The sequence below is a fragment of the Andrographis paniculata genome, unplaced genomic scaffold (genome assembly GCF_009805555.1).
Source record: "Andrographis paniculata isolate CXL003 unplaced genomic scaffold, ASM980555v1 Contig62END, whole genome shotgun sequence".
In the NCBI taxonomy this organism is placed as follows: domain Eukaryota; kingdom Viridiplantae; phylum Streptophyta; class Magnoliopsida; order Lamiales; family Acanthaceae; genus Andrographis; species Andrographis paniculata.
Window position 1 is genome coordinate 8,369,058 of NW_026137598.1, and position 21,390 is coordinate 8,390,447.

The 21,390-nt window shown below is 35.3% G+C and overlaps 2 protein-coding genes across 2 annotated transcripts; one reads left to right on the plus strand and one right to left on the minus strand.

Moving 5' to 3' along the window:
- Window positions 1–10,343: 10,343 nt before the first annotated feature.
- On the minus strand, window positions 10,344–14,183 carry LOC127261329 (protein argonaute 7). The gene is made up of 3 exons (XM_051289638.1): window positions 13,515–14,183; window positions 11,932–13,147; window positions 10,344–11,847 (listed from the first exon to the last, which is right to left on the minus strand). Exons 1-3 carry the CDS (start codon window positions 13,849–13,851, stop codon window positions 10,416–10,418), a joined length of 2,985 nt encoding a protein of 994 aa, XP_051145595.1. The 5' UTR covers window positions 13,852–14,183; the 3' UTR covers window positions 10,344–10,415.
- Window positions 14,184–16,440: 2,257 nt separating this feature from the next.
- On the plus strand, window positions 16,441–21,364 carry LOC127261331 (integrin-linked protein kinase 1-like). Its single transcript, XM_051289641.1, has 11 exons — window positions 16,441–16,823; window positions 18,226–18,300; window positions 18,538–18,654; window positions 19,258–19,352; window positions 19,573–19,693; window positions 19,783–19,862; window positions 19,963–20,022; window positions 20,220–20,341; window positions 20,436–20,521; window positions 20,602–20,717; window positions 20,899–21,364. The coding sequence occupies exons 1-11, from the start codon at window positions 16,503–16,505 to the stop codon at window positions 21,023–21,025; spliced, it is 1,320 nt and encodes a 439-aa protein (XP_051145598.1). The 5' UTR covers window positions 16,441–16,502; the 3' UTR covers window positions 21,026–21,364.
- The last annotated feature ends 26 nt before the right edge of the window (window positions 21,365–21,390 follow it).

Genomic DNA, 21,390 nt, shown 5'->3' on the forward strand with positions numbered 1-21,390 from the left:
AAAAAAAAAATCAATATCAAATCTATTTTTAATTAATTTTTCAGCCATAAATTTTCAAATCAAACATCAAATTTTTATTATATATTATATTAAAATTTAATTTTAAAATTAAATGAATATTTATTTATATAATATTAAATTATTATTATTTTTATTATTCAAAATTTTAGCCAAACTTCTAAATTTATAATTAAAAAATAATAAAACTAAATGTATTAGTAAGTTAATAAAATATAGTTAAATTTTTTTAATTAGAAGTATTACTTATTAATTATTACTATAATACTAATTTCGTGGACGACTAAAAAAAAGTGAACTAATTTATGAGACGAAGGGAGTATTATTTTTCAATCAAAATTTTAAAATATAAATAATCAAATTTTAGAAATATATTTTTTTACACTAAATATATTTAAGATCTTTAAAAATAATTTATAAAATTTTAAAATAAATTAAAAGTTTTATAAAAAAAAATATAATAATTTTAACAGTTTAAGAAGTACCCTCAAGTCAACTATATTAAAAAAAATTATTTCTATAATAATTTATCAAATATAAAATCGAATAATAATTAAAAGACAAAAATAATAATTAACGACTTCGTTGCGGTGATGGTGAGCAGGCAGGTTAGGCCGTGAGGGTTATTTATTTTATTTTATTTTTTAATTTTCAAAAAAAAAAAAAAGAAAAACAAACAAACAAACTTTAAGTAAGTAAATAATTATCATAACTAATAACTACTAAGTTAGTTACCTTTCTTTTTGTGATAATTCTTTAAGATTAAAAATTATTTTACTGCGGATCACAAAACAAAATAACATCATCCCAATTGGATAAGCAATTAATAAAACAAATCTTCTGCAATTTCCATCGTCAAGATGTCGACGGCGAGGGAGAAGGAGATTGATTTTGAGGATTACTACCTCTTTAATGAAGAGGAGATAGAGATGATTCGTGAGTTTGTGCCATTGTTGGATCAGCAGTTCATAGCTGGCAAATTCTCCTGGGAGTTTCCTAATCCGATTACGGAATTCCTGAAAAATTTCGTAGTCTCTTGGAATAATCGACGGAATACCTTGGTAAGCTTTTCAACCCACGATGAATACTTGCAGAGCCTACTTGGATATTATCGCAGGAAGATAGAGAAAATGGCGAAGAGCATAAGGGAGTCGAGGAAGAGGAAGAGAGAGCTGATGACTGTCAAGAAGAAGATCGCTAGCTGCATAAAGAAAAAGAGAGTTTCCCTGCCGAAACGTAGATAACTGAATTCCTCTCAGTCCAAATTAAATCCAAACCCTAACCCTAACCCTAACCCTAACACTAACCCTAATCCATCTCCTGATCTTTAGAACTCCTGCGGTATCAATCACCCGACGCCAATAATCGAAACGCCATCGGTAAATCAGGAATCATCGGCACCTGCAGCAGCGGCCATGGAACCTGCAAATAATTCTGTTGAGGCTGAGAGGGGTAACAACCAATTAGATTTAATTACTGGGAAATGATGGTGCCTTTATCCCGAAATTGCTTTTGAAGAGGGAGCTGACGACAATTGATATGTCTAAACATCAAGAACGCCTCTCGATGCCATTGCAGACAAGTCAAGAACTTTGAAAAGGTATTTACTGAGAAGCAGTTGGAGATGCTGGAAAATAAAGAGTTAATTTCGATCGAACTTATCGACCCCGGAGGGGAAAAATATAAGTCGCGGATGAATAAAAGTCCGTCAGATCGTCTACGTATTGCTACGCCATAAGGAAGCCATGGTACCAAATTGCGGAAGACAATGGTTTTCAAGTTAACATGAACATCAAAATCTGGGGTTTAAGAAATGACGAAAAGCCGGTGATCCGTCTGAGGATTAATTGATGGCCGCGCCATGCAAGACTACAAGCTGTGTTTATTTTTTCTGGATTCTGTAATGCTCTCAAGATGATGAGGTTTTTTGACCTAATTTCAATGAAGAAGTAAATTCGGGATTCATTCGAATACATTTAAATCAAGTGGTGATCGATGCACTCTGCTTGAAATGAACTCGTCTGACGATCACAAAACAACACGAAATTCAAATTTAATAAAAGCTTAATATCCCTATAAATTTGTTACTGTTTGATGTTTGTAAATTACAAAATTGCTGGAAAATCTCCAAACAGGCCATGCTTTGGACGCCGAATTAAGAAGATTGGAAGGTTAGGACGAACATCAATTTGAGTTGAGGCACTGCTAAGAAGAATGGTTCATTGTTATCAAAGATTTTCTTCTGTCTTTTTCTCCACTCTGCTGCTCTAAGTCTCCACCGCAGTGATGGCCACATGCAGTGATGGAGCCAGCCCTAAAATTTAGGGGATGTAAATTCACTTTTTTTTTTTTTTTTTTTTTTTTTTTTTCTAATAATACAACTAGATAAACAAAAAAAAAAAATTAAAAATTAAATTTTTAGAGAAATATTTAAGAAAATTTAATAAAATTCAACAATTTCTAATAAAAAAAATTAAATATAAAAATATAAATCAACAAAACTACAAAAATTTTATTCTTTTTACACTATAATATAAAAAATATTGAAATACAGGGGGACAAAATAATAAAAAAACATACATAATTTTATTATCTCTTACACTAAAAAAATCCGAGGTCAACTGCCCCCTAGCCCAGTTCCGTCTCTGGCTACATGTTATCAGGACTAAATTCTTCCTCCCCTCCATCCGCAAGGTCACATTTGCATTTTGTGTTATTATATTTATCATTAAAAATATCTTTTTATTTTGTATATTTTTTTTTACAAATGTATATAAGTATTATAAGACACTAATGGAAGTACCACGTTTTGATATACTCCCTCCATTTTTTTATTTTGGTCTTATAACAAAGTATCTATTTCCTTTTTTAGTAATTGTACTATCTACCTAACATTACAAATACCTTTCCAATTTACAATATTACACAAATGTCATTACCTTTATATCATACAATACAAATAAGATTAATTTAGTCATTTTATCTTTATTTCTACTTTATCCCAATACAATACTAATATTTCTAAAACTCCGTGCAAAAAGCAAATGGATATATAGATATGAGACGAATGGAGTAATAATTAATATTAAAAAATCAACACGCAAAAAATAAAAGGGACCCTAGAACCGGACGGAGATAGTATGTATTAGAAAAAAAAAAAATTGATAATTGCAAAATTTTGTAGCATATTTTAATTATGGAACAATTAAAATTAACAGAGAGCTCCACGAGACCATTTAAAGTAGCTACTTATATAACGAAAATATCCAATATATTTCTATTCCCCATCTTTTGATTATTCAGTCACAGATATTGTTATGAAATTTTTCATGGCTAATTTAAATTGTAGCATAAATAACAAAAATATTCGCAATATTTTAAACTATTACAAATATTGACATTGTATAATTTTTGTGATAGGTAATAAAAACATCCATAACCTTTTTATTATCATTCACAACTACTTAAAGTGACAACAAAATAATAAAAGTATTTTTCAATATTTTTATTTTTTTTATTTGTATTGTAATTGAATGAGTTTTGTAACTATTCGTAACTATATAGATCATGACGTAGGTATGGAAATATTCACAATATCTGAGTTCTATGTATATTTTCATATAAAAAAATTTTTACAAATATTTACAGTTACATGCATTATAAATAGTTTTATTTAATTATTCTATGTTAATTTAATTTATTGCAAATATTAAAACTATTTTTTTAAAATTATTTGTATTACTAATTTTGAAATTTTATACTAATATAATTTTAAAATAACAATTGAATTTTAAAAATAATATATATTAAATAAATTTAAATGTTCTAATAGAATAGCATTTGAAAGAAGTTGACTTTCCAAGTCTGTTAACCATCCTCCTCATAATAGGTAATATTATAATCAATAATATCTATATAGTTACGATATAAAAATTTTTAAAAAAAAATTAAAATAGATAGTTGCGTTGCCATTACAGGTCCTTAGCGCTTTTATCGAATCGTGTAGACGAAAAATATAAAATCCCAAACTGTTATAAGATATATATATATATATATATATATAATAATAATAATATCTTTTTTACTGTTATTATGTGATTTTTGTTGTAAAAATTTGCCGATAAAGCAAAACAAACAGATGAGAAATTACACAGAAAAAACAAACAAAATAAGAATTTGTTTTGTAAAGATAACATACAAATTGGATTATAAGCTAATTAATATAACAAACCAATAACAAGAAAATATTTTGATATCATTGTTAAATCCCGAAATTTAGTTATTAGATACATTGACGTTCCATATAAATCTACCTCATGTCTTTCTAAATAGTGCTCAATTCCTTTTCATCAAACCCTAAATTCATACATTCGGCTTTCTGCAATTTCCATCGTCAAGATGTTGACGGCGAGGGAGAAGGAGATTGATTTTGAGGATTACTACCTCTTTAATGAAGAGGAGATAGAGATGATTCGTGAGTTTGTGCCATTGTTGGATCAGCAGTTCATAGCTGGCAAATTCTCCTGGGAGTTCCCTAATCCGATTACGGAATTCCTGAAAATTTTCGTAGTCTCTTGGAATAATCGACAGAATACCTTGGTAAGCTTTTCAACCCACGATGAATACTTGCAGAGCCTACTTGGATATTATCGCAGGAAGATAGAGAAAATGGCGAACAGCATAAGGGAGTCGAGGAAGAGGAAGAGAGAGACTGATGACTGTCAAGAAGAAGATCGCTGTACAAAGAAAGAGAGACTTTCCTACGAAAGTGATGTCACCGATCAAGTTTCCCTGCCCAAACATAGAAAATTAAAATCAAATTCAAACCCAAACCCAAACCCTAATCCAAACCCAAACCCTAATCAGGAAGCGGCACCTGCAGCAGCGGCCATGGAACCTGCAAATAATCCTGTTGAGGGCGAGAGAGGTAACAACCAATTAGATTTAATGGGAAACAATGGCGCGGCTGAACCGATATTGATTATCAAGAAAGGCCTGACGAGAACTGATCTGTCTAAACATCAAAATCGCCTCTCGATACCATGCAGTCAAGTCAAGAACCCTGAAAGGATATTTACTGAAAAGGAGTTGGAGACGCTTGAAAATAAAGATTTCATTCTGATTAAAATTATCGATCAAAAGGGGTTCAAACGTGACTCGCGGATTAATAAAACTCCGTCGGGGTCGTCTACGTATTGCTACGCCATAAGGAAGCCATGGTACGAAATTGCGGAAGGCTATGGTTTTCAAGCTAACCAGGAGATCGAAATCTTTGGTTTACGGGAAGAAGAGAAGCTGGTGATCCTTCTCCGATCCAGGAAGTCTGAGGATAATTAATGAACACGCCCCACCCCAAGGTTACAAGTCGTCGTTGTCATCGTTTTAGAAAATTCTGAAAATTCATGCTGCATGGTAGTTTTGTGTTAGTAGTATATACATTATGTTTATCCATTATATTTTGTAATGCTAGCTCTCTAGATGATAGATGAGCTTTTTTTGACTTAATTTTAATGAAAAAGTAAACTAAATTAATTATTGATATTTATCAGATGCATGCTTCTCTTCGTGACAATAAACACTACAACAAAGTATTAATATTACTATAAAATTATCTATGGAAAATTTGGGGAATGGCTGGGCTGGATTTAACTGTGCTATTACATTGCAGTACAACTGTATATGTTAATATAATACAAATACATCATATATAACAAAATATCATTGTGTGCTTTCAGACAATATATTGTATATGTTAATATAATACAAATATAACACATAAATTAACAACAATATTATAGTCTTATACTGCATACATAACGATTTTTCCGTTGATGTAATAATATTGTGTGTTATTTGTACATATAATATGTTGAGTTAAAAAATAGTGTCATCCCCTTGAAGAATATAAAGCTAGTAGTTTTACCGTGAAATTAGTTATAATAATGTATTAGGCAATAACAATCATAGCCAATTTTGTGACAAAAATTGTCTAAATGCATTCAAATTTATTTGAAAAATTATTTGCCACAAATAATACTCCCTCCGTATCAGATACTGTGTCTGCTACACTGTAAACACCGTATTTTAAGAGCTACACTGTAAACACCGTATTTTATGAGGGGTGTAATTAGTAGATAATTAATAATGTATTAGTGAAAATAATTATCCTATAATATAAATAATTATAAATTAATAACTAATTAGTTTAATTAAAATTAAAAAAATAATAAAAATTTAAAATGAAATTAAAGTGTGTAATCATTTTTTAAAAAAGGAAAGTGACATGGTACATGGACAGAAACGGCAACGTTGGACATGGTATTTGGGAAATAGGGAGTATAAGTTTGCTTCCATAGATATATCTATAACATAATAATTTTACTATATTTTGCCATACAAATTTTTGTGACCTAGAGATCCACGGGAATTAGAAGTTACGAATTTATTTCATACTATTAAGTCATTTCTAATCTTTTATTTATGTACATATAGAATTTAACTACAAATTCAATATTTTTTTGGCTACATATAATATAATTTTTAAAAAAAAAAAAAGAAAAAAAAAATCAATTACAAAAACAATACAAACTAATGAATAGGCTTTCTATGCGATATAATCCAAAGTTGCTAAAACTGAATAGCGACATAGCCCCGCGGGCCCAGCCCATTATAATTCTAGTTCCTCCTACAACGAATATGGCGATGGCAGGTCGATTTTGGGCGCCACCACTGTGAACTGAAGACAGCAGGGTAAGGACGGCGGTGCCCTAGAAATATTATAAGGTAGGAAGGATTTCGAGTTTTTTTTTTTTTTTTTGGTCTCCAATTGACTTATAGCGGTTTCTAAATTCCAATTCCACTGCTGATTGGATTAGTAACATTGAAAGGATTCTGAGATTATATATAAAAGGTACTCTGAGTTTGCTTTGCTTTCAAGTTTCAACCTTTACACTAAGAGATGTATTTCTGCATTATTGGAAATGCAACTGCATAATGATGGAATTCTGAAATCATTTCACTGGTTTAAGCATTCTTAATGTTCATTGAGGATTATGTGTGTGTGAAGCAAGAAAATGCGTTTAAATATAAGCATTGTGTCATCCTACTTATGGGAGATGCTCATCAGATTTCATTTTTGGCAGATCTCAGTTTCCACCAATAACCTTATATCTATTCTTCTATTTCTTATGCAAATTATCAAGCAATCCCTATTATTTGACATTCTTTTTCTCTGTTCATTAATAACAACATGCTATAATTTTATACTTTTCTTGGTTGTTAGAATCGTACGGATGGTATGTTGTATATTGCCACTCTAGTTGATCCTGTTTTCACTGTATTTCCAATCTTGTGGGCAATGATTTTTATTTGCTATAGTTTTATTGCTTTGTTAATTTTGGAAAATCTCTCCTGTTAGATAGTAATCCTCGTAGAATTTAGCTAGGTTCTGATGAAAATTTTGATTAATAAAAATTCTTCTTGGTTCTCATTGAATAAGCTTTTATTTTCTGTAAACCATGGCAACAAACTTATAAACTTATGTGTTGTATATTTCAACGACTGCAGAAAGGAGATGGTGCTGAACAATTTAGGCAGCTACATGACATAATGTTCATTTAGGAGTACCCAGGTGGATATCAATCGATAAATGTAGTTAATGAACTCGTTTATTATTAATAAGATATACAGGAACGTAACAATACTTATTGCATGTTCATTATTGTTTACTCCATATGAGAAGATATATGAACATATGTTGGCAATGTCATGCCACTTCAACAGAAAAAGATCCAAAAATTTGATTTGTTCATTTATCGGTACCAATATATGTGCCTCAGTATATGCATATAATGAGATACATGCTTCTCTTTAGATAGTGCAATACAAGATAATTTAACCCTTAGAAGTAGTATGTATTATTATTCTACTTGGTAATTTGTGCTCATAAATTGAAACTAATGCTCTTAAGAGAGCAAGGTTAACTTGTGATCTGGTTTTGCATTCTGCTTTTTATAGTTCAATGTATATTGTCTATGTATTCTTTTTTTGCTTGGTGAACTTGTGCTATTAAGTTTAAGTGAAAGATGGTGCTTGTACTTTTTATTAGATTAGGCATTAGATGGTATTGATTCTCGATGGATTTTTCCACTGATTCTTTATAAATGAAAATGAAATGATAAGTGTACTGGAGAGTTAGTTCCAAGATATGTTTCATAGTATTATTTAATAATATTAATTAATACCATTATCATATAATATAGTAGAATATGGCTATATAATAGACGCTTAATTTCATTTATGTTTACTATTATAATTAGGACACATTACAAGACATTTTCTAATCATTTTAACACAGTGCATCCTTTCTAACAAAAGCCCCAAATGATAATTCTCTGTTAATATATCTTTGTGTTATAAATGTTTGATATTTCTAAAACTTATAAATACACCAGCTGATGCAAACATTGCATAAGAATTATGCTGCTCAAAATAAGAAAGATACATGTGGTCTGATGAGTAGCAGCTTACAACATTTGCTTGGATTTCTTTAGGTTTCAAAAGTTCATACAATTAATATTTCTTTATTCTGAGTATAGAAACTTACTAAATCATGTTTGGCTTTATGCTTGTAGTTGTATATGATATAGATATCAAGCTTGTCAGACTGATAAGGAATCCCAAGTCTAATGGTGCAGTTCTATTGTCTAAATATTGGATTATTCCAGTTGCAGATTAAGACTCCATTTTAGAAGAGAGTTTTAAAGATGTTATGAATATTAAAAAGTTTGTATTTTGTGTAATGTTTTGTAAATTTTCACGCTTTGTGCTGAAAATTCTTCATCATTTAATCCTATCCAGGTACACAACAAACAGATTCATTACCATTATGTTTTTCATTAACCCTCTGTGTCAACATACTTGAATCAATTTCTGTAAGACATTAAATATTCAATTACAATTAAATGTTGTTTCAGTACATATATAGAATCTTGGGAGAGATGACTGATGGCCCACAAGAAACACTGGGACCCAAGTATGTTGTCAGAAGGTCCAGGAGCTCCCAAGAATTTCTTCCCACCTTTCAAAACTGAGCATAAAAATAAATGCATTGGGCAGGGCTGGGCAGGTCTTAGTCAGTTTTCTGATTTCTTTTCTTCGTTTCTTTCTTTGTTTCTTTCTCTGTACTACCAGTGTGTAATTTTTTTTCTTTCTTCTGTGGTTTTCCTCATATCCCAAAAGTGCCCCTAGATTCTTTCTCTTTCTCTCTCTTACTCTGCTCTGTTTTGTTCTGTTCATTCTTCAATTCTGATAATGACAACTCGGTTTCTTACCAATGACACATTCTGAGGATTCCCCCTGTTTCTCTTTGAGACTGACCACTCATAAATTTGTTTGCTATTTTTGCTTTTGGTACAGTGTCTTAAATAATACTCCTACATAATTTTTTATTCCTTTTATATTTATTTTGTTTTTATTACAATTCTACATATTATAGTATTAACAAAAATTGTAAAATAATAAAAATAAAAAATATGTTACAAATTTGAGATTGTTCAAATTAAAAGGTCATAGTAATAATTAAAACTTTAGCATAATAGTGTAGATCTTTTCCCTTTCTTTGTTTGGGTGGTGTCTTTCTTTTTTTCTTTTCTTTCTGTTTTGTCTTTCACTTGATGCAATGCTGCTGCAGCAGCAGCAGCAACACCTTTTCTTTTCTTTTTTCTTTTTTCTTTCTTTATTTATTTATTTTTAAAATTTTATTTTGAGTTGGTCTGGTAAGTTTTGTTGACAAAAGCCAACCCTCCCTCCTTCCTTCCACCATTAATGTCACCTCATTAATGGTAGGTTTGAGTTCCATCCCACCACCAAATTAATTCTTCATCAGTCTCTCTCATTATTGCTGCTATCCTATCCTCACAAAATGACAAATCTGAATTCATTTATTCCAGCTGCTACCAAACAAAATTTCCATCCATCCCTGTCCTCTCCTCTTGCCTCTGCCTCTTCTGCCTCTGCATTTGCATGTACACACAAACACACATTCATACACTACAAAAATACTTATATATCATTATTATTATTATTATTACATCCTTCTTCCTGCTGCCTCCCTGCATGCATGTACATACAAAATTTCATCCTTCCTTCTGACCATCATGTCTTGTTTCACCTTGTTTGTATGTGTATGTATATATTTGCTAATTTAAAGACTAATTCATTTCTGCCCTTTTGTTTTATATGATGTTTGTTAATTAACAAGCATGCATCTGTGTTTTTCATACTAAGAACAATCGGAAACAACCTTGATTTCAATAATTAGAGTAGTTAGTATTTCATCAATTTGAGGTGTGGATTTGGACAAAACACTTGAAACAAGATAAAACATTTTAGCAATGTCAGCAGTAAAACATGAGTTTCTTGATATTGTCACTAAGTTTAGGTAAAGGCACTGTCTTGGGAGGCGATGATCGCGAGATCGAGCCCGAATCCAAACGCTCGATATAGAGCCTGCCCCGGTACGCCGCGAGATGCGCGTAATACGCCGGGGGGACTAATGATATCGGCTTCGTGCACCTCACAAACGTGTAGCACAAGTTGTACACGAGCTTCTGCACTTCGTCGGACGTGAACCGGCTCTCGTCCCATAGGACGTGGTAATGGATTGGCCGGCTCGTCCCCTTCACGCCCCAATGGCTGCACAGGTAGAAGTCAAACTCCCGAGGGTGTGTGATCACCGTGTCCACAACAGTTCCCGGTGGCACATTCTCGTCTGCGAATTGGCTATAGCTATCGCGGTCGAACAACGGGAACAGCCGCGTGTGGTGCCTCTTCTGCACCACCATAAACGTGATCGGAGGCTCGTATCCGGTGTGTCGCGAACAAGCACGCCGGATAGCCTGCAGCTCCTCCTGCAGCACTTTGTAGAACTGAGTTTCGCTCACTCCGTCGCGGAAGAAGATGATCCTCTTCGGAAACTCGCCGAGCTCCTCGTAGAAGTCGTCCAATATTTCTCCCACCATCGCACCGAGATCCTCGATGATCTCCTGTCGATGCGTTTGCGACCTCATTCTCGAGACGTACTTGTTCGCTTCGGGCCAGTTGACGCTGCCGACAACAGCTGCAACTGACGGGCTAACGTCGTCCAACGGGTGGGGATGCGTCACGTCAGCTCCCATGAAGATCACGGGATCCTCCTGTCGGAAGAGTCTCGGCATTTGAGAAGGCAACGAGTTGTAAAGCGCTACGGTGCATCCCCCGACTTTGGCATTGATCTTGAGAGCCATGTTTGCGAGAAACTGCGAGCTTAGCTTGCCGAGATTCGAATACAGACAGCACTGGCTTACCACGCCGATGCTCGTTTCAGCGACTCGTTTAAGGTCCGCGTATCCTTTGTGTTTCCTCTCCATAACACAGATGAGGAGCTGGAGATCGTTCATGGCAGCCTTGTGAATCTTCCGGAGCTTCGATTCTAGAAGTTTCGGGTTTCCGAGCACGTGCATTGGCTCGAAGAGTGGACTAACAACAGTGTGTTTATGCAGAAAGATTCCTAAATGTTCACATCTTTGAGACAACTGTTTTATGAATTTTGGTATGCCGGCTTTCTGATCATTCGTCCCCCCGAAACTTACTATCGCCCATCTCTCTACTCGAGCACCCTCGACGACATGGCTATCTAGAAGGTTCCATTGTCGATCATGTCTTGAAGGAGTTAGATTCCTTACATGACCACCGTGTCCGAGCTTAAGCTTGGGAGGCTGAAGAATTCTCCCAGTTAGTCGAGTCATTTCTTTCGAAACTTCAAGGTTGAACTCATTCGTTTGATTCCCACTGGATCAACAAACAGACAACAATGATCGAATGTTTCAGCAGATAGGAAACTATGCAAGAAAACTAGCCATATATTAGTTCTACCTTGTTGGTCCGAATGGTCCTTCCATGACTCCATCGATAATCGCCTTCCGTTCTGCCGGTTTTTGGCATCCCATTTTGAGGATTTTTGCAGTTTGATCGTCGGAGAGCTTTCCAAGAAACTTCTGCCCTTCACAAATGACACAAAGCTCCATCGGCAGGTAACATGGCTTCCTCCGACTAATCTGCAAGCACGGCAGATTCCTGTGCTGCACATCGTAGCCGTAATGATCCTTGTAATAGTCCACAAGCCTCAAGTTCTTGCCGTCTCTGTCAGGAAACCATAGATGCTCGGTAACTTCCTCAGTCAAGCTATAAACACGGTATCTCTGGACAGTCTCCCTGTGTCGAACAAAGACCCTCATGTTCTTAAGCACCCTCTCCACCTCCCTCTTCTCTTCGCTCACCAAAATCCTCCTCTTGTTTTGAACTGCGTCGTGCATAAAGTCGAAGCATTTCAGCAGATAAGGGATCACTCCGATGCTTTCATGGAACGCCGTCACCGAATAATCCACATTAAGTGCAAGACCTTGCTGTGTTGGCCTTAGGCTTTGGAAGAAACCTCTAAGCGCAACAGCTCCTCCTCCAATGTCATTAGTCCCTCCCATGGCGCTCGAATAGAACGACCTTCCGGAAGCTATACATTTCTCTGTCGGGCTCTCCCTCAACATGATATCCAATGCATGGACATATTCTTGAGGAAGGAGAGGGCAATCATCGCCATTATTCGTCAAGAATCTGTTCATGGCTTCGCCGTCGAATTTGGATACAAGCTTGATGTTCACTCTGAAAATCTTGTTCTGCTGATGCAGCTGGAGGACAGAACTCGTCGAATGTTTTCTTCCAATCGATATCGGGAGGCTAATGTAGAATTCGAGCTTGTTGTCCTTAAACTCCACTGGACTATACAACGTCCTCCTGCCATCAAACACAGGAGAAGCTCCTGAAAGAAGTTGGGAATGATCGTTGACAAGTTTTCGCTTGATCATTCGGGCTATATCCTTGGATGGATTCGGAGATATTTCGACATCGTAATGGAAGAATCTCTGTGTAGGATCGAATTGGACTGAGAAATGATTAGCAACAAGGTTTATAATCTTCCCTTCTACCCCACCACAATCAGGCCTTCTAGCAACTGCCAATGGTTTGGGCTCAGTAGAGTCGATCTTTCTTCTTCCATTTTTCTGGTCATAGGGCAGACAAGCTTTCTGTTGAACATCTGTCGTAACAGTTCATTCATCAAATTAGCAGCTATGGAGAGTACAACTACAATACAATATGCTACAAATATGTAGGTCTCACACGAGTATCAAACATAGACAACACTGTAATAAAGCACTCTACTACTTGCCTGTCGTCTCATTTATTTTCAGTCGGTAATTAAAATACTGAAAAAAAAAACCATAAAGAAAGAAAGAAAGAAAGAGCATGAAGATGCAGAAATTGAATTAAAACCGGGAAAAGAAAAGTGAAATCATCTAAAAGTGATATCATTCCCATCGACTTTCAAACAAAATCCAACATGCAATCACATGACTGAGTGCAGAAACAAACAAAGGCAAAGCCATAATACAAGGAGCCAATACCAGAGAAGTGCTGAGGCTGGCAGTGATTCGAGGAAGTTGGGGGAGGAGAGTGTCTCCATGGGGGCTTCTGAAGGTGGTTTTTGGACACAAAGGTTTTGTTTTGAGGCAAAGGTGGAGCCACAGCAAGCTGCAGAGGAATGCTTGGAGGCAAAGGAAGCAAAGCCGGGGAAGTTTGGTAGCCCAAACCCAAGCCATAATGTCCAAACCTGTGGTAGTTTTGCAGCAGCTGGTAATGGTGATACTGGTACTCATACTGATACTGATATCCATAAGCTCTTTCGTCCCCCCTCAAGGCTCTATTGCATTTCTTGCCTGTATTGCACTGTTGTTCCTCCATGAGGGGCAAGAATTTGATTTATTACAAAGCAGAAGAAGAAGAAGAAGAAGGGAATATTGTTGGTGGATTGAATTAAATATAAATCAAGATCAAAGGAATGAAAGAGAGAAAAAGGAATGAAGGAAGGAGAAGAAGGAAGGGACAGAAGAGAGGAAAGAAAAGGCTTTCCTTTTTCTCTTTGGCTCTTGGTTTTTATCAGAAAACTGAAGGCAGTTGTTTTAAGACAGTGGTGAATAGAGAATACTACTACTACTGCTGCTGAAAGGCTTGCTTTGCTTTACTGTGCTGGCTATGAGAGAGAAAGAGAGAGAGAGAGAGAGAGAGGGATGAAAAGGGTGGACCGGGTAATAAAAAAGAGGGAAACTTTTTCTGGTACTAGTGAAGACAGAAGAGCATTATTCTATTGGCAAACCCCAAAAAGAATTCGTGCTTTTGCATCCAGAACATAAGACTATTATATGAATGTGTCTGTATGTATGTATGTATGTATGATCTTGCAACTGCAAGTCTGCAACTGCAAGAAGCAGTGAAGTGTATTTTGCAATGGCAGCAGCAAGCTCACTGCTGCACTAGTTGTAGTTGGAGTTGGAGTTGTAGTTGTAATAATTGTAATGCTTTTGACTCCAATACAGAAGATATCATAGTCCCTCTGTCCTCTGCCTTTTGGCTCCATTTAGTGTAGTCTTGACTCAATTAAAAAAAAAATAAAAATTAAATCTTTGTATGTTGGCTTATAGCTTTTCGATTTTATTTTTTTATTTTTAAATGTAATAATCTTGATGTTAATCTTAATCTTGTCCTTTTTAATTTAACTGCTGCTGTCCTAATTGAATTCATTCTTGCAAGTCCTAATCTCATCATCACTTTCATTTTCATTGTTGCATCCAATGAACATTTTATTGTGCCAATCGCCATGATTGTCGTTGCTTTAGTCCTGATTAGATGTTTAATTGTGGGCTCAATTATATCTATCAACCATTTGATAACACATCGTTGGTTTTAGGACAACCCATCTTTCTTTTTCTTTTTTTTTTTTCCTTTTTCTTTTCATGTTAGGGAAAAAAAAGAAAGAAAAAAGGAAACGTAAACAAGAGAATGCTTGAACTGGAGTGTTTGACAGTTTTTGAGCAGGCCCAAGATTCCTTTCTATATAAATAATTTATCAAGTAAAATAAAAAAAATAAAAAAAAGGAAAAAGAAAATTGTTAAATGTATAGAAAGTAGAGATATATAGACAGATAGATATGTATGTGGTTCTTGTAATCTTGTCTGCATAGTTTGACATTTTTCATGGAAGTATTCCAAATTGTCAATGTCTGTAGTCAAAAGTTCAACCTTTGATTAGAAAGTAATGCAAAAAGTCTACCAGTTTTGAGGCTACTAGCTGCTAATGTAATCTTAAATAGAAACAATATATATGTACATATAAATTTAACTTAAAAGTTATATGATAAATTACACAAACAATAAAATAACATAAAGTATTACTACAAATATGATTGTCAATCAAACAGGTCTTGATTTAATCTCATCAACACCGAAAGGCATCATCACTTTTGAACAACACAACATGAAATAAAAGGGGTGGCCACAATTAATTCCACAATCCAAACCCCACGAATTAAAAACTAAATAAAATACAAACCCTAATCCTAGAATCAATTAATTCTTTAAATTTGTTTCAGAATTAGGTCACACATTATCCCTCATGTAAAATTTGCCCCCAACTTTTTCCCAACATTTTTACTTGGTGCTTCTTGCACTTCGAAAATTGGGCCCTTTTCCTTTCTTTCTTAAAAAATAAATATAAACAAATATACATATAAACTGATTAGGTGCATTAATATTTATTCTATTTGGTTGGAACTTGATGAGTCGACAAAATTATTACAACAATGCCTTGGGTTTGTTAGAGTAGGACCACATCATGTCCAGTTTGGCCATCCTCAGCTCCTCTCTTGCAGATGACAATAATAATGTTTTCTTTGGAGTCCCCAATGTAAAATTAATTATTACATATTTAATGTGCAAAGATTTAGATGTAAATAAAAATGTGTCAAGGCATGGGATTGAGGGGATCACTCTGTTCCATGTATGTATCCATTTGTGCTAAACAAATAAAGAAATCCATAGCATAAACAGAGATTCCAATTCATTATAGATGATGATATGGAAACTGTAACATTTTTTAAACCATTGGGTACCAATTATGGCAGTCCTTTCAATAGCCCATGTGATAAAAGCCCAATATTAGAATGGGTTGAAGTTAGTGGGCTACAGCCCAGGACCAAAATAGGCTTTTGAACATTCTTTGAGATTGTGATCCTATGTTAATGAAGAAATTGGTATCTGTTTTACTGTGGAGAATAATGTTTTTTTGGTGGTAAAAAAATGTTGGAAGTCAAAGTTGTGTTGACAAGATAATTTTTACTGAGGTAAGGATGACAAAGTGTGGTCGTTGGGAGATCCTGGAGCAGGGGACTTGAGCGAATTGGGCTTGGGTGCGTAGGTGTCGGGAGCGGAGTCCCGGGAGCTCTCAAATTAAGAGGTCCGTTTTACGTGGGGTGGATATTTTAGCTTGTGCCCAAATAAAACGGTTATTTGGTGGCGGGTTTCACACTCAAAGCCGACACCGGACCAAATTCCACCGGATGAGCGGAAGCGAGGGGAGCTCGGGGCATTCGGCGGGCGGAGAGGGTCAGACGCCGCTGCCGACGGCGGGGGTGGATAAGGAGAAGAAGAAAGAGAAGGCGCGGGTGAGCCGGACTTCTCTGATTTTGTGGCACGCGCACCAGAACGACGCGGCGGCGGTGAGGAAGCTCCTCGAGGAAGATCGATTGCTTGTGCAGGCTAGAGACTATGACAATCGAACTCCTCTCCACGTGGCGGCAATTCATGGCTGGATCGATGTGGCCAAGTGCCTTTTGGAATACGAGGCAGATGTCAACGCCCAGGATCGCTGGAAAAATACGGTATCCATTGTTGTCCTCGAATTTTGTAGCTACATAGTTCTGGATTTTGTAGATATTTCATTTTCCGGTGCTTGGCTTAGTTGATACGAGTCTTCCGTCTTCTTGGTTGCTGCAATTTGGTAAACTGTGCGTTCTGTGATCTGGTTGGTTTTTAGTTTTTATTTTTCTATTTCCTTCTTTCAATTTCTTTAAGAAAATGGATCGAGTAATAAATGGTTTCTTGGGGAAAGGAAAAAAACTAATTTGTAGTTTTTAACTCCACTGCCTTAAGTAGCAAAGTCGATTCAAAATCTGAAGTGATTTGATGAAATCATGAAAGGGGTGAGCTTTGTTTGTGATAGTTGGCAATCATATTGTCGGTAGGAATTAACAGTTGCAAACTTGCGTGTGATTATCGTATTCTATCAGAGAAAGCTCAATACGACTAAAAGTTTCTGCTGACATTTCTGTTGTTTAGGATATTTGGTACTTGTCAAGAGTTGTCGCATTAGATCGTCTTCAGTAGTTGATGACTTCAGTGATATATTATGTGTGAGTGACAGCCAAACTAGAATAGTTCAGTTTAGGTGTAATTGGAGTTGAGTTCGAATTGTACTATTTTAATTGTTTGCCAACAAACAAGAATGTTGGTTCACCTATGATCGTATATATATAATTATATTCATGTTTTATCATTATTATTATTATTATTATTATTATTATTATTATTATTATTATTATTAACTTTTTCAACATATTGTTACTTGCTTTTATCGACTGAAATTCTTGACATATTTAAGTTTCGCAATATGTTCACCATAAAGAAGGCCTGATTATTATAGGCATGATAAGGTCATTTCTGCAATGATGCTTCCATGGTCTTTAAAATATGCATATATAAAATGAATAGAAGTGGCTTCTAAAAATAAAAAAGAAGGGGCATTTAGTTCAAGACTTATATGGTCAATCCTTCTCACACTTTCACTGTTGTCGTCATATGGATGATTTTGTAAGGTCTCGAAGATTATCATCCTTAGGCCAATTTAAGATATCACTATTGCCAAAGAATTCACTGAATAATGGAAGTGTTTTTGCTTGAAAATAATTGGAAATTAATTCTCTAAGTTTGCAGAAAAAGAAAAATCAAAATTTCATGCAGTTGTTTTAAGGACACATAATCTAGTGAGAATAAAGAAAAAATGATACCCAAATTATGGATTTTAGCATGCTCCACAATTTAGTTGCCATCAATTTTTCCTAGCATAGAAGCTGAGCTGATCCTTGGTTCACAGCAGAATTGGTATCCAAAAATGTAATTATGTTTGGAGGCTCATAATTAAATCTGTATTTCAAATCCTTTATCTTGCTTCTGTCTGGGCTCATATAATTGGGTTTCTGTCTGAATATTACATCTTTGAAACAGCCTTTAGCTGATGCAGAAGGAGCGAAAAAATCTGCTATGATCGATCTATTAAAATCCCATGGTGGACTATCTTATGTAAGTTCTAAGTACCTTAATCTAGCTCTTATTCTTGATTATTTATAAAATTTACTGTGTTTTCCTCTTGGAAGAACGGTGTTGAACATATTCACACCGATTACCCTCATTGACAACACTGAGATAATACTAAAGTGAAATGGGATTGTTGAATTTCAAATAACATCATTATTGCTCATTCGTATATGGAAACTCTTTCCATTGCTACCTTTTCATATGGATTACTACTTTTTGCAGGGACAGAATGGAAGTCATTTTGAACCCAAACCTTTGCCACCTCCTCTACCAAAAAAGTGTGACTGGGAGATAGATCCTGATGAGCTGGACTTCTCAAGTGCAATTCTTGTTGGGAAGGTGCATATACATGAATACTAATTATATTACTCAACATACTCAATAACGTTTATCGAAGTTACCTACTAAATTCTTGAACATTTTGACATGTTATATTACACGTGTAATCAAATACTACATGTAGTGTCCTTGTTTTCCATATTCAACTAGGTAAACTTTTTTTTATGTCAGACATACTTACTGTTGAGATGCACACGAAACAAGCTTGCATTAGAGGATCCATTACAGATGTTTGTTGGTTTTATATGGCTGTATGTGTCAAGGTCTGGAAGTTCTTGCATTTCTGATTGGACCACACCACCACAGTAGCATCTGTTTCATTTATTGTGTGATGCCACTGTATTAAAGTCAAAAAGCGTGCTATTTCTGTTGCTTAATCATCTTCCCTTGAGACCCTCACCTCTCTCTTTTTTATACTGGAAGAGCATGGTCAAGAACCAATTGATTCATGGTTCAGGCAGTTGTGCTCCATATTGTGTGGCCTTTATAATAAACTTTCTGATATTTATGTTCTTGTAGTGAACTTAAGGTGTTGTTCCTCCCATTACTCTGCTGCATGCATATATATATATATATTCACTGTTTATTTCCCGCAAATTGTAGGGTTCTTTTGGTGAGATAGTAAAAGCTTCCTGGAGGGGAACACCAGTAGCTGTCAAACGCATTCTTCCAAGCCTTTCAGATGACAGATTAGTGGTGTATGTCTTTTTGTTCGCACAATTCTGACTACCCATTTTCCATGCATATTTTCATACAAATGTGTCGGAAGCGTCCTTGCATGCTTGAACTCAATCGGAGTATGTCTTTATCAAGGAAAATACAAGTGCAGCCAAAACTATATAATATTCACAAGCTCTTTAGTTTCTACCTTTTTTCTCTGTCCTTAGGTAAATTTGCTCTCTCTTTAACTGCATGCAGTCAGGACTTCCGGCATGAGGTCAACTTGCTAGTAAAGCTTCGCCATCCAAACATTGTTCAATTTTTAGGAGCTGTTACAGAAAAGAAGCCCTTAATGTTAATCACAGAGTACTTGAGAGGGGTGAGAGAATCATGTTATATCTTAGTGGAAGTGTGCTGTATTGACTCTACAATGAACTTATTATGTTTCTACTTCTATACTTTTTATAGGGTGATCTACATCAACATCTAAAGGAAAAGGGGGCTCTGAATCCAGCAACGGCAATTAATTTTGCAATGGATATTGCCAGGTAACAGCAGTATAGGATGGTTCTGTATACTTGTAATTTGTTGTTTTATTCACCGTTATGTAATATGAACTACACTGACGTCATAATATGGTTTGGACAGAGGCATGGCGTATATGCACAGCGAACCAAATGTAATAATACACAGAGACCTCAAACCAAGGTTAGCTATTTGTTTTCTTGGCAAAGTGAATACTATTATAGCTTCCAAACAGCCCTTATAATTCTGCTGCCTGCCTCAGAGGCTCTCATCTCTGAACCGCATTCTGAAGATCGAATTGTAGAAAGAATCAAAAGTTGGGGATGAGTACTATTTATAATGAACAGTATTCTTTTATATTAAACATTGTTCTTGTCCAGGAATGTTCTGCTCGTCAACTCCAATGCTGACCATTTAAAAGTAGGCGACTTTGGCCTAAGCAAGCTCATTAGGGTACGGCATTCACACGATGTGTACAAATTGACTGGGGAGACAGGAAGTTGTGAGTGATCATCATACAAGCAGTTAAATGTGCACCTGGAATTTCAATCAATCATCACTAATACTGCCCTATCGTTTATTTATAATTTCAATAGATCGTTACATGGCGCCTGAAGTCTTCAAGCACCGGAAATATGACAAGAAAGTCGATGTTTTTTCCTTTGCAATGATACTATACGAGGTAATTTGATATTTGCAATGTTCATATGATTAACTAAAATTTGGTTGATATTGAGTTGAAGTGCTGTTAACCTTTCTCAGATGATCGAAGGCACCCCTCCATTTTCACATTATGAACCATATGAAGCAGCCAGACACGTCTCAGATGGTCACCGGCCAATATTCAGGGCAAAAGGTTTTACTCCTGAATTGATGGAGTAAGTACCTATTGAGTACAATACCATGGAATTTAGCATCCAAGATCTAAATCACAGCACCACATGTTATGTTTGCTTTGTTGCTTTATTAAATTTCGCCCTGCAGAAACTCATGAATAGCAGCATCTGCCACAAACATTTATGTGACTGATGTTTTAATGGAGGAATAAAAAATTTTCAGGTTAACAGAACAATGCTGGTCAGCTGACATGAACAAGAGACCTGCCTTCTTGGAAATTTTAAAGAGACTCGAAAAAATGAAGGAATCAATGCCCTCTGATCATCACTGGAGCATCTTTTCATCGTAGTGAAGGGATATTGAAGTAAAACATGGTTGCAACTGCTGGTAACCTCCTTTCAACCCAAAACTTGTGGCATGAGATAGATAGCAAATTAAATATCCTTTGCTGCTGCCATTTATACAAAGACTAGTTATTTGGGAACAAATTTATAACATTCTGCATTTTGGATTATGGAGTTGGAATTGATGGTGCTGCTAAAATACAGTTTCTGTCCTCGAACTCTTGTTTGAATGTGTTCCAAAATGAGCACTTTGATTAACACTAAACCGTTAAGATACTCTCTTTCTTGTAAACATGCTGTTAAGCATCCGATGTATAGGCTATCATTGTCTTTTTGTATGACTATCTGGTGTGTATTTTCTTCCCACCCC

Bases quoted from the DNA above. Each gene is read 5' to 3' on its own strand.
- LOC127261331 (XM_051289641.1), top strand. From the start codon at position 16,503: ATGAGCGGAAGCGAGGGGAGCTCGGGGCATTCGGCGGGCGGAGAGGGT. The intron at 20,023-20,219 runs GTTAGCTATTTG...GTTCTTGTCCAG, and splicing joins CACAGAGACCTCAAACCAAG to GAATGTTCTGCTCGTCAACT. The intron at 20,342-20,435 runs GTGAGTGATCAT...TAATTTCAATAG, and splicing joins GACTGGGGAGACAGGAAGTT to ATCGTTACATGGCGCCTGAA.
- LOC127261329 (XM_051289638.1), bottom strand. From the start codon at position 13,851: ATGGAGGAACAACAGTGCAATACAGGCAAGAAATGCAATAGAGCCTTG. The intron at 13,148-13,514 runs GTATTGGCTCCT...CTGTTACGACAG, and splicing joins CCAGCCTCAGCACTTCTCTG to ATGTTCAACAGAAAGCTTGT. The intron at 11,848-11,931 runs GTAGAACTAATA...TTGTTGATCCAG, and splicing joins GGACCATTCGGACCAACAAG to TGGGAATCAAACGAATGAGT.